At 48.9% G+C, this 13309-nt stretch overlaps 1 protein-coding gene across 1 annotated transcript in view; it reads left to right on the top strand.

Annotated features, from left to right (window-relative positions):
• The first annotated feature begins 2789 nt into the window (after positions 1–2789).
• The window catches only part of L3MBTL3 (L3MBTL histone methyl-lysine binding protein 3), a 72917-nt gene continuing 62397 nt past the window's right edge, over positions 2790–13309 (top strand). Inside the window, exon 1 of the mRNA XM_054393002.1 lies at positions 2790–2894. Coding sequence (XP_054248977.1) covers positions 2793–2894 — 102 coding nt within the window. The 5' untranslated portion in view covers positions 2790–2792. The remainder of the gene's footprint in view (positions 2895–13309) is intronic.

The raw sequence follows: 13309 nt of genomic DNA on the forward strand, positions 1-13309 counted from the left end.
GGAGCAGTGTTGTACTCCTGAAATCCATGTGGAATTAGTTCGAGACTTGTTGAGTCACTTGGATATTCACAAGTCCATGGGACCTGATGGGATTCATCCTAGGGTGCTGAAAGAGCTGGCAGATGAGCTGGCCAAGCCTCTGTCCATCATTTTCCACCAGTCCTGGCTCACTGGAGAGGTCCCAGAAGACTGGAAACTGGCCAATGTGACGCCCATCCACAAGAAGGGACAGACAGAAGAACCTGGGAACTACAGGCCTGTCAGCCTGACCTCAGTGCCAGGGAAAATCCTGGAGCAGATTGTCTTGGGGGCAATCACTGCATACCTGAAGGATAGCCAAGGAATCAGGCCCAGCCAACATGGATTTAGGAAGGGCAGGTCCTGCCTCACCAACCTGATCTCCTTCTATGACCAGGTGACAGCCTGGTGGACGTAGGAAAGGCTGTGGATGTAGTCTACCTGGACTTCAGCAAGGCCTTTGACACTGTCCCCCACAGCAAACTCCTGGCCAAGCTGGCAGCCTGTGGCTTGGACAGCAGCACTCTGTGCTGGGTTAGGAACTGGCTGGAGGGCAGAGCCCAGAGAGTGGTGGTGAATGGTGCCACATCCAGCTGGCAGCCTGTCACTAGTGGTGTCCCCCAGGGATCAGTGCTGGGCCCCATCCTGTTCAATATCTTTATTGATGATCTGGATGAGGGGACTGAGTCCATCATCAGTAAATTTGCAGATGACACCAAGCTGGGAGCAGGTGTTGATCTGTTAGAAGGTAGAAGGGCTCTGCAGAGGGCCCTTGCCAGGCTGGACAGATGGGCAGAGTCCAACAGGATGGCATTCAACAAATCCAAGTGCCAGGTGCTGCACTTTGGCCACAACAACCCCAAGCAGAGCTACAGGCTGGGGTCAGAGTGGCTGGAGAGCAGCCAGGTGGAAAGGGACCTGGGGGTACTGGTTGACAGGCGCCTGAACAGGAGCCAGCAGTGTGCCCAGGTGGCCAAGAGAGCCAATGGCATCCTGGCCTGCATCAGGAATAGTGTGGCCAGCAGGAGCAGGGAGGTCATTGTACCCCTGTACACAGCACTGGTTAGGCCACACCTTGAGTACTGTGTCCAGTTCTGGGCCCCTCAGTTTAGGAAAGATGTTGAATTGCTGGAGCATGTCCAGAGAAGGGCAACGAGGCTGGGGAGAGGCCTTGAGCACAAGCCCTATGAGGAGAGGCTGAGGGAGCTGGGACTGTTTAGCCTGAGAAGAGGAGGCTCAGGGGAGACCTCACTGCTGTCTACAACTACCTGAAGGGAGGTTGTAGCCAGGAGGGGGTTGGGCTCTTCTCCCAGGCAACCAGCACCAGAACAAGAGGACACAGTCTCAAGCTGCGCCAGGGGAGGTTTAGGCTGGAGGTGAGGAGAAAGTTCTTCACAGAGAGAGTGGTTGGCCATTGGAATGTGCTGCCCAGGGAGGTGGTGGAGTCACCATCCCTGGAGGTGTTCAAGAGGGGATTGGACGTGGCACTTGGTGCCATGGTTTAGATAGTCATGAGGTGTAGGGTGACAGGTTGGACTCGATGATCCTTGAGGTCTCTTCCAACCTTCTTGATTCTTGATTCTTGATATGCACACTTCTTGATTCCAGGCTTCCTGTCCTCTCTTGCCTTCCCCACAACAATTGGTTGTCTTAGGTGGGCTTGAGCTGTGCTTTCCCCATGTCACTTTATTTGCAGCTGGAAAGGTTTCATTTATCCCCAGTGCAGCCTCATTACTGCTATTGTATAATACAGATCTTGTTTGGGAAGGCTTTGAAAAGATTTCCTCTTGCCTTTATTACCTCAGTGTATGTGAGCAGCATTGTCACCAGCTGCCCACTCTGCCACTGTGGTGAGGGAGCATTTGATACTAATCTGTGAAGGGCATTTGAAGTGTCCACTGGTCACAGAGTCATTGAGTCATTTGGGTTGGAAAAGATCTTTATGATCATCCAGTCCAACATTCTCTAACTCTGCCAGGTCAGGTGCTAGGCTGGGCTGCATCACACACAGAGCAGCGTGAGCAGCAGGAGGAGGGAGGGGATTCTGCCCCTTTGCTTTGCTCTGCTCAGACCCTACCTGCAGCATTGCCTCTACTTTGGGAGTTCCCAGCACAAGAAGGACCTGGAGCTGCTGGAGAGGGTTCAGAGGAGGCCACAAAGATGATCAAGGAGCTGGAGAACCTCTGCTATGGGGACAGGCTGAGAGAGTTGGGGCTGTTCAGCCTGGAGAAGAGCAGGCCCCAGGGAGACCTTAGAGCAACCTGAAAGGGGCTCCAAGGAGAGCTGGGGAGGACTTGTAGTGACAAGACAAGGGGCATTGGCTGTGAGCTAGGAGAGATTGAGGCTAAAGATGAGGAAGAAACTCTTTCCAGTGAGGGTGGTGAGACACTGGCACAGATTGCCCAGGGAGGCTGTGGATGTTCCCTCCCTGGAGGTGTTCAAGGCCAGGCTGGATGAGGCCTTGAGCAAACTGTGCTGGTGGGAGGTGTCCCTGCCCATGGCAGGGGCTTGGAACTAGATGAGCTCTAAGGTCCCTTTCAACCCAAAAAATTCAATGCTTCTATGAATAGTCCATGTCCCTCAGCACCACATCTCTGCCTCTTTGCAACACCTCCAGGGATGGGGATCCAACCACCTTCCTGGGCAGCCCATTCCAGTGTTTTTAGAACCCTTTCAGTGCAAAAGTTTCTTTTCATAACTAAACATTAAACCACTTCCAGCATTTCCAGACGAATCCTTACTATTTTCTAATATTTTCTTTTAGTACATGCATCATGAATGAACCTGCCTCTAGTGGAAATGGTCAAGAGTTTGATGTTTTCAGTGCTATGGACTGGAAGGATGGCATAGGGACTTTGCCAGGAAGTGACCTAAAGGTAAGAGTTGTCTTTTGTTTTTAATAATTGACATAAAAATGTTAAAAGACTGCATTTCACAGGCTGGTGTGTAGGTATCTTCTTTCATGAATAAAACATGAATGTGCAGCTCTGAGTTAAGAGCCTGTAGCCTGTTAGCTTTTAGCTCTGGAGTTTCTCGATTCAGTTTGTGACTCTGGCACAGGCAGCTGTCAGCCCTGGAGCAAGGCATAAATTAGCACTGCCTCACTGTATAGACAGAGGTAATCAAGTACACAGCATCCAAAGGAAATCTCACAAGTGAAGTGTGCAAATGCAGTCCACTTAGAGCTCTACGCTGCTCTGTCGCTGAGGATCTTTATCCTGTCACTGACTCTGGCTGTCTCATAGTCTTAGTTCTTCTTATTCCTAAAAATAGTTTATTTTTGCTGGGCTTATGTCGTGTGGGTGCTTAGAAAAAATGAATAAAGTGAGTGCTTCTCAGCTGGGGATAATGGAGAAATCTGAATGATACTGGAATAGTCGTTCCATTTTTCACACTGCTTATCTTTGCTGGAATAAATTGCAATCATTCTATTTTGTTTTCAAACTATCATTTTTTAAAAAATTTACCTGATACTTTTTACTGTGTCATCAGAAACTGCTCCTCTGCTGTGTTAGCTAAAAATAGACTTTCAATATTAGACTTCATAGAATCACAGAATTGTCAGGGTTGGAAGGGACCTCAAGGATCATCCAGTTCCAACTCCCTTGCCATGGGCAGGGACACCTCACACTACAGCAGGTTGCTCACAGCCACATCCAGCCTGGCCTTGAACACCTCCAGGGATGAGGCTTCCACCACCTCCCTGGGCAACCTGTGCCAGTGTCTCATCACCCTCATGGGGAAGAACTTCTTGACATCTAATCTAAATCTCCCTTCCTCTAGCTTGGATCCATCCCCCCCAGTCCTATCACTCCCTGACACCCTCAAAAGTCCCTCCCCAGCTTTCTTTAAGGCCTCCTTCAGTTATTGGGAGGCCACAAGAAGGTCTCCGTGGAGCCTTCTCTTCTCCAGACTGTACAACCCCAACTCTCTCAGTCTGTCTACAGAGCAGAGCAGCTCCAGCCCTCTGCTCATCCTCATGGCCCTTCTCTGGACACCTTTCAGCACCTCCAGACCCTTCCTGGAACAGAGGCTCCAGAACTGGACACAGAACGCCCGAGTGGCCTTTCTTGCACCTATTTCCTGTTGATTACAGTCAATAATTGCAACTCATTCCATCTAGACTGAGGTTGATGAAGTTTCCTTACAGTTTGTTTTTTAAATGTGTGGGTTTGAAAATCCTTTTGTCCCTTGGTGTCTGATACAGTTTCTGTTGTTGAAGTAAAGTGTCAAAAAGTATTGGTGTTCAGGACCTACTTGTTGTGAGTTTGGGTTTGTGTTTTGGTTTGCTTTTGCTTCCTGCTGTGTTTGTTTGCTTTTGGTGTTCTAAATTACAGAACCATAGACTAGAATCACTAGAATAACTTTATTCAGGAAGGACCTCAGGACACCACCTCTGAGCACTCCAGACCTTAGACTGATGTAGATCAGGTTGCTCAGGGCCTTGTCCACTGTGAATGTGGTTATCTCCAGGGTTGGGCATGCCACAGTCTGTCTGGGCAACCTGTTCCAGCATTTGACCAGCCTCTTAGTGACTTTTTACTTTGTGTTGAAATTTGCCTTTGCAGCTTGTGCCTTTTGGCTGTTGCCCTTTAAGTGTGCATGTGAGAAGAGCCATCCCCTCTCTATCCTGTCCTCTCATTAAAGAGAGCAGAAAAGGCTCTCCTTGGAAGACAGCAGTAAAATCTCTCCTCTGTTTAAGACTTGAGCAAACAAGTTTGCTCACCTTCTCCCTGCATGCCCTCTGCTGCAGCCTCTCCTTGTTTTGGTGGTCATCCACTGGACTTGCTCTGGTATGCCATTGTCTTTCTTGTGGTGGGCACAGTAGTCCATCTGTGGTCTCCCCAGTGTTACCCAGAAGGTTTCCTCAGCCTGCTGGCTATCCTCTTGCTGAAGCAGCTCTGGCTGCTGGTGGCTCTTTGTTGCCAGGGTGCATTGCTGACTCATGCTCAACTCCTTGCCTTCTGCAAAGCTGTTTTCAAAGAGTCAGCCCCTGGGCTGGTCTGGTGCACACAGCTGTCCTGTCCCAGGTGCAGGGCCTTGCATATGCCTTTGTAGACCTTCATGAGATCTTATTAGCCTATTTCTTCAGCATGTTGAGGTCTTTCTGACTAGCAGCCTGCCCAGCAGTTCCTCAGCCACACCTGGTTTGGTAGTTTGCTTTTGCTGCCTGTGCATGGAGTAAAGCCTTTCTTCTTGCCTTTGCTAGTTTCTTCTCCAGCTGATCTTTGGCTTTCTGGATGCCCTCACTGCATGCAACAGCACCATCACTACATATCTGCTGCACCTGACATCTCTCCTACCTCACCTTCTACCTCCTTCTCCATTTGAACTAACTCAGGAGTCCCTAGTTCATTCATGTTGGCCTTCATCCACGTTTACTAACTTCTTGGATACTGGCAGGCATAGTTCTCCTGGTGTGAGGTCCCTGGGGAGATATCCAAACTTCCTGGGCTTTTCTACGCTTCAAAGCAGTCTCCTGTATGAGTCTGCCAAGAAAATCTCTGAACAAGCCAACAGCTGCCTCTCCTGAAGTCCAATGCTGCTCCTTCAGGATTTATTTTCCTCGCTACTTTCAGGATTTCAGACTTCACTAACTCATGGTTGCAGCTGCCAAGGCTGCCATCAGCCTCCACATCCCTGGCCAGTCCTGTATTTTGTTAAAAGTCCAGGCTTCTAAACAGTCCTTTCTGTTCTTAAAACCAACATCAAGTGAAAGACAAACACAGTATTGAAAAGCTCAAGGAATACAAAAGGGAGTAATGCAGGGAAATAGATTCAAAGTATCCTAGAATGGTTTGGGTTGGAAAGGACCTTAAAGATCATCCAGTTCCAATCCCCTGCCATGGGCAAGGACACCTCCCCCTAGTCCATGTTGCTCAAGGCCTCATCCAGCCTGGCTTTAAAAACACCTCCAGGGAAAGGGCATCCACAACCTCTCTGGGCAACCTGTTCCAGTGTCTCACCACCCTCAATCGAAAGAATTTCTTCCTCATCCCCAGTCTGAATCTACCCTGCTCTAGTTTCAAACCATTGCTCCTAAACTGACTGAAAATAGGAATTTCAAGTAGGTAGCTCCCCAAAAGGCAGCATTTCAACATTTTAGTATTCACTTAACTGAAAGATGCTCATAGTATCAAGTTTACCAAATCTGAGGATTCAAAGACAATTTTCCCTGACATTTTAGGAAGAGAAATGACTAAATGTGAGAATGTTTAGTCCCCTCCCTGGAGGTGTCCAATGCCAGGTTGGATGAGGCCTTGAGCAACCTGGGCTGGTGGGAGGTGTCCCTGCCCATGGCAGGAGGGGTTGGAACTGGATGATCTTGAAGGTCCCTTCCAACCCAACCCATTCTGTGGATCTGTGCAAACATCAGCAATGTCTGTGATGAAAAGTTCAGCTACTGCTTGTTATTAACTATAAAAAGCCTATGAAAACCACTCTCAATCTCTTAGAAAGCTGTAAAAATAGAACCTTTGCATTGCTGCATCTTGCAGCTACAGTGTTTTCACCCCATTTTCCCCTGCATTTCCGTGTCAGTATGTGGCAGTGGTTTGACACCTTCAGCAGAACAAGCCTCTGATGAATTTTGAGAGGCACAAGCAAGCTTACAAGCATTACCTGCTCTGCAAGGCCATTTTCTTTAGGTTCAGTGCCAGTATTAAAACAAACTGCTATCAGGATAGCCCAGATAAAGCATCCACATTAACCCTCTCCTGAGAATTCCACATCTTCTGTGCTTACATTTACAGCTCCAAGAGATTACTCACCCTTTCAGCAGTCAGTATTTAGAAGCAGCTCTGAAAAATGAGCTGTGGCAATTATCTCAGAAGCTTCCAAATCCTCACTGTTCTGCCAGCTCCAAGTCTTTGCTAGCTAGAGAAATGCTTAGGCTTTCACTGAGTGCAGAGGCCTTCATCTGGGAAGGAATAATAAAACTGCAGCTGTACAGGTTGGGAGGTGATCTGCTGGAGAGCAGCCCTGTGGAGAAGGACCTGGGAGTGCTGGTAGACAAGAAGTTCTGCATGGGACAGCAATGTGCCCTGGTGGCCAAGAAGGCCATTGGGGTCCTGGGGGCATTCAGAGGAGTGTGGCCAGCAGAGCCAGGGAGGTTCACTGCTCTGCCCTGGTGAGGCCACACCTGGAATATTGCATCCAGTTCTGGGTTCCCCAGGTCAAGAGGGACAGGGATCTGCTGGAGAGAGTCCATGGGAGGGCTACCAGGATGGTTGAGGGACTGGAGCACTGCCTGGTGAGGAGAGACTGAGAGCCCTGGGGGTGGTTAGTCTGGAGAGGAGAAAACTGAGAGGGGATTTAATAAATGTCTATAAATGTCTGAGGATCAAGAGGGAGGGGACAGGCTCTGCTCACTTGCACCCTGGGACAGGACAAGAGACAATGGATTTAAACAGCAGCACAGGAGGTTCTACCTCAACATGAGGAGGAACTTCTTCACTGGGAGGGTCCCAGAGCCCTGGAGCAGGCTGCCCAGAGAGGTTGTGGAGTCTCCTTCTCTGGAGCCTTTCCAGCCCTGTCTGGATGTGTTCCTGTGTGACCTGTGCTGGATTCTCTGGTCCTTCTCTGGCAGGGGATTGGACTGGAAGATCTCCAGAGGTCCCTTTCAACCCCTGACATCCTGTGAGCTGTGATCCTGTGATCCATAAACCTTGCACCCTTTTAAGTCTGGCATCAGAGTTCCTGTCTTTCTCTTTCTTCCCTCTCTGCTCCCGTGGGAGAGAGCCTCTTTCTTATCTGGTAACGACGGGGGAGTATCTGAGGCCTCTTTGGCATGAGTAACTTTTCTATCCCTGTGCAATCTTGGTCTCTTCAGGCCTAATGCCAGGGTAAAAAGGGGTGGGGGTGGGGAGAGCAGTTCAGGCCTGGCCAGCCTGAAACCAGCCTAGCAATGGGGGTGGGAAGAAGGAGCCTGGTGCTTTGGGTGAACCCCAGGTGGGGAGAAGGGAAGCGTTGGGCTTTTGGTCTGGTGAAAGGAGGTTGTGTGTTTAGACTGGGGAGCTCTTTGAATTGCTGTGCTCACCACTGTGCTTTGCAGTTTGTGTGTGTGTGAATGGCTTTTCCATTTAAACTTTGCATGACTGTCCAGTCCAGTTGTGTGAGGGTTGTTCTTTTGTCCCTTTTGGAGCAACAGAGCAATCTGTCCTGCTCTAACCTCGCACAGGTGTAAAATGCTGTTGTAACATTAACAAATAGGTTTTCTCAGTATTCTTATTGCTTACATTAGGCTTTTCTTATGATACAGAAGAAGAAGTAAATCAGGACTATGGATCTGCAGCATTGACTTTTATGACAAAGTCTGTGGGCAGTTTCATGCCTACCAGACTTTAGTGAGGTAGGCTGTGCCAGGGGCACTCACTTCTCATTCTGGTCAAAACAAGGGAGCCAAGTCACACCCCAAGCTTCTGGTCTCAGCCATCCCTTGGGCTCTTATGTCAACATCTGTTTTCACATCTGTAAACAGAATCCCAGAATGCCAGGTTGGAAGGGACCCCAAGGATCATCTGGTTCAGCCTTTCCAGGTGTGCTTGAAATGAGCTGGCCCAACATCCTGACAATCTGAGTCCTGACACTGAACAGTGTAGGGGAATCCTTCCCTTGGGAGATGATTCCAGTGTCACAGAATCACAGGAGCAATAAGACTGGAAAAGACCTCAAGGAGGATCATCAAGCCTGACTGTTCTCATGGGGAAACATTTTCCTCTGGAGTCCAGTGCTGGAAATGTTCTTTCCCTGTGCTTTTTGGCATCGTCATTTGTTAGATCTCTGCCACTCAGGCTGTGGAAATACATTTCTTACCCAGGTCTTGGTAAAACTCTTCACAAAAATAGTCACAAAGTAGTTAACACTGCTTTGAGCACACTGTGTGACAGAGAGATAGTGAGGGGTGCTATGGAAAATGCTGGAATTCACAGTACAGTATCACAGTGCATTAGGGCTTGGAAGGGACCTCCAGAGAGCATCCAGTCCAACCCCTCTGCCAGAGCAGCATCACTTAGGGTAGCTGCACAGGAATGAATCCAGGTGGGTTTGGAAAGTTTCCGAAGGAGACTCCACAACCCCCCTGGGCAGCCTGCTCCAGGGCTCTGTCACCCTCACTGTGAAGAAGTTTCTCCTCATGTTGAGGTGAAACCTTCTCTGTTCCAATTTGTCTCCATTGTTCCTTGGCTTCTTACTGTGCACCACCCAGCAGAACCTGGCCCCCTCCACTTGACACCCACCCCTCAGCTATTGATAGACATTGATCAGATCCCCTCTCAGCCTTCTCTTTCCAGACTAAACAGCCCCAGGACTCTCAGTCTCTCTTCACAGGAGAGCTGCTCAAGTCCCCAAATCATCCTCGTGGCTCTCCCTTGGACCCTCTCCAGCAGGTCTCTGTCTCTCTTGAACTGGGGAGCCCCAAACTGGCCACAGGATTGCAGCTGTGGTCTCAGCAGGGCAGAGCAGAGGGGGAGCAGAACCTCCCCAGCCCTGCTGGCCACACTCTTCCTGCTTCACCCCAGGATCCCATTGGCTCTCTTGGCTACAAGGACACATTGCTGTCCCATGCAGAACTTGATGCCCACTAGGACTCCAAGGTCTTTCTCTGTGGAGCTGCTTTCCAGAAGGGCAGCCCCTAACCTGTCCTGGTTCCAAAGGACACAGGGGATTCCAAAGGATACAGAGAACAGGGAGAATTAAACAGTGTACAGTAGAATGCATAGGAAACTGGGAGTAAAACTATTAGCATTGTATATTAGTTCTTTCAAGATGTTTAAATAAAACAGAAAGCTTGAATTCCAGTAGAGTTTAAAATAGTTTACAAATGACAGAATGCCTTGATGTGGCAGGCTGAGTAATGTATGCTCAGCTGAAAAACATCAGTGCTTACCAGTTGCTCTGCATGGTGTGAATGTAAATGGGAAATACTCTGCTTTTTTCTTGGTTATTTTTCCTCTTTTTTTTATTTTTTCTGATCTGTGCTGAGTGCAGGCAGTAACAGCAGCACTTGAAGATTTAAATGTGCTCATTACATTGGAAAAGCTGTAATAATTTACAGGCACTTCCTACTGCAGTGACATGAGGTTTATGAAGTACTTTGTAATGAGTTTTCTAAGTGCTTGTGTTTGGAAAGTGAGCTGTTAGGTGCTGCATGGACAGAATTTTGGACGTTGTCTCCAGCTTGCAAATTGTGCTTAAGAACACAAACCCAACCAAAATCCAACCAACCAACACAAAAAAACAACCAAACAAAGGCTGCACCAAAAAAACCCAAACAGAACAAACAAAAAAACCCCCAATACAAACAACAAAAAACCTCCAAGCAAACCACAAAACTCCAACAAAACAACAACAAAACCCCCCAAACCAAACCAACCAACCAAAAAACCCACCAAACAAAAAACCTCCAACCACCCAAAACACCCCCCAAAAATCCCACAGCAACCCTTCCCCCCGCAAAACCCAGCCAAAACTAACCAAAGCAAAAGATGATGAGGAAATAAACCTGTAAGTAAAGTTGGGCAGCTGATATCATAGGAGACAAACTGTAGTAGTGGATCATGAATGATAGAGTCACAGAGTGGTAGGGGTTGGAAGGGACCTCCAGAGATCATCCAGTCCAACCCCCCTGCCAGAGCAGGGTCACCCAGGGCAGGTCACACAGGAACATATCCAGGTGGGGCTGGAAAGTCTCCGGAGCAGGAGACTTCACAACCTCTCTGGGCAGCCTGCTCCAGGCCTCCAGCACCCTCACACCAAAGAAGTTTCTCCTCATGTTGAGGTGGAACCCCCTGGGTTCCAGTTTGTGTCCACTGCCTCTTGTCCTATCCCAGGACACCAATGCCAAGAGCCTGGCCCCTTCTTGACATCCACCCCTCAGATTTTTATAGAGATTAGTAAGATCCTCTTCTTCCCTTCCCTTCCCTTCTCCAGGCTGAACACCCCCAGGGCTCTCAGCCTTTCCTCATCACACAGATGTTCCAGGCCCTTCAGCATCCTTGTAGCCTCCATTGGACTCTTTCCAGTAGTTCCCTGTTCCTCTTGAACTGGGGAGCCCAGAACTGAACACAACACTCCAGGTGTGATGTCAGCAGAGCAGAGCAGAGTGGGAGGAGAACCTCCCTTGATCTTCTGGCCACACTCTTCTTGGTGCACCCCAGAATGATGCAGTAGTGGTCAGTGGTGCTTGGTGTTTGCAGACACACTGTGGCAGTGGTGATTCAGGAGGCTGTGTAGATGCTGCAGCTCAAGGCAGTGAAGTTCATCCTTCCACCTGCCTGCTCTGAAATTGTGTTGCAGCTTGCTGGAGATAATTCACATTTTGGAAGCAGCTTCTATTTTTCCTTTCTCATATGACTGATTGTGTGATGAGCACAGGGAGTGTAGCAGGTAGTTCTGTAGTGCAAAGCTATTCCTGTCCTCACACAGTGCCAGGTGCTGCTTTCAGTCTGGTGAAGGGTTTCTTGCTCAGGAGAGTCCCTGAGAGTGTCCATGGGAAACATCAGTGACTGGAAACATCCCTGGAGGGGTTTCAAAGCTGCATGGATGTGGTGCTGAGGGATGTGGGTTAGTGGCAGTGGCTCAACAGCAGAGCTGGGACTGTGAGCTCTGGGTGAGAGGTTGGACTTGATGGTCTCAAAGGTCTCTTCCAAGCTCAACAGTTCTATGGTTCTATATATCACTGTGTTACTCCAGAGAGGAGATAGATTTCCTTCAGGGAAGCTGCTGAGGGGCAGCTCAGGAAGGAGAAGGCTGAGGCAGAATAGGCTTTCCCTGAGCACATGTGAGCCCCAGCAGATGGACTTGGTGGCCTGATCTGTTCCACGTGAAAGTAACTTTCTTGCTGTTTGCAATCTAATGTACTTGATCAGCTCATGCTGTGCTTCATCATCAGAGATGTCTGGTTAAAACTTTGCATTGGCATAAAATTATTTTTACCTTCTGTCAAAAACAAAACAAACCAATATGAAACCAGAAAGACTAAAAAGGAAGTTTTACTTCAACATTGCTAAAATTCCAAAGCTAAGAAATGCCAAAATTAGATTTCATAGAATCACAGAATAATTTGGGTTGGAAGGGACCTTGAAGATCATCCAGTTCCAACCCCTCTGCCATGGGCAGGGACAGCTCCCACCAGCCCAGGTTGCTCAAGGCCTCATCCAACCTGGCCTTGAACACTTCAGGGGTGAGGCAGCCACAGCTTCTCTGGGCAACCTGTGCCAGTGTCTCACTACTCTCATTGTGAAGAACTTCTTTCTAATGTCTAATCTAAATCTGCCCTGCTCAAGTTGCAAGCTACTGCCCCTTGTGCTGTCCTTACAAGCTCTTGTCCAAAGTCCCTCCCCAGCTCTCCTGCAGCCCCTTCAGGTACTGGAAGGCTGCTCTAAGGTCTCCCTGGAGCTTCTCTTCTTCAGGCTGAACAGACCCAACTCTCTCAGCCTATCCCTGTAGGAGAGGTGCTTTAGCCCTCTGATCATCTTTGTGACTTCTTCTGGATCCTCTGAAAACAGTCCCCTGTCCTCCCTTCTTTGGGGATCCCCTAGCTGGACACTGTCCTCCAGGTGGCTTGCCTTTGGATTTTGAATTGCATTTCCTGCTGTGTAGCCTTGGTGGAGTCCTCACTGAAGTGCTGTTCTCCCACCCAGTGTCAGGAATAGTTGTGTGATCCATGAAGGTAAATCTCACACCTGAAAGCCTTGCACTGCACTTGCTTCTACCACAGCCTTCCTGTGTGCCACCAAACAACTCACTGCAACCAAGACTTTGGTGCTAACCGTTCTCTTTTTGTTTGTCACTTGCTTGGGATCTCCAAGAAAGACTAGCTTTTGGTGTTTAGAAATACTCTGGCTGACAGAATTTGGAGCTGGGGTTGCTCTTTGGGTCAGATCTGGATCAATAAGCATCATCTTGGCAGGCCTTGGCTCTGGCTCTGCCACTGATTCCTGATGTGTCACCTCCAGAGAGGCTGCTGAGCTGCACTTTCCTGCTCAAGTGCAGATAAGAAGGCAGGCTGAGCTTGCAGGGGAGAAGGCCTCTGCTAGCAAGATAATTCTTGAGTGCTTGGGGCAGAGCAGGGGGACTGGAAAAGCCTGAGGGGTGTCTAAGAATGCAGACAAAGACAGTATTGGTGGCTTTGGGGGGCAATTGAACTCTGTCTTGCTAAAGGTCTTACACAAAATCCCAGAGTGCCAGGCTGGAAGGGACCCCAAGCATCATCTGCTCCAACCTTTTTAGGTCACAGCAGAGCTGCAGTGAGCTGGCCCAGCACCCTGGCAAGCCCAGCCTTAAACTGCCC

Source organism: Indicator indicator, chromosome 27, assembly GCF_027791375.1.
Source record: "Indicator indicator isolate 239-I01 chromosome 27, UM_Iind_1.1, whole genome shotgun sequence".
Lineage (NCBI taxonomy): Eukaryota > Metazoa > Chordata > Aves > Piciformes > Indicatoridae > Indicator > Indicator indicator.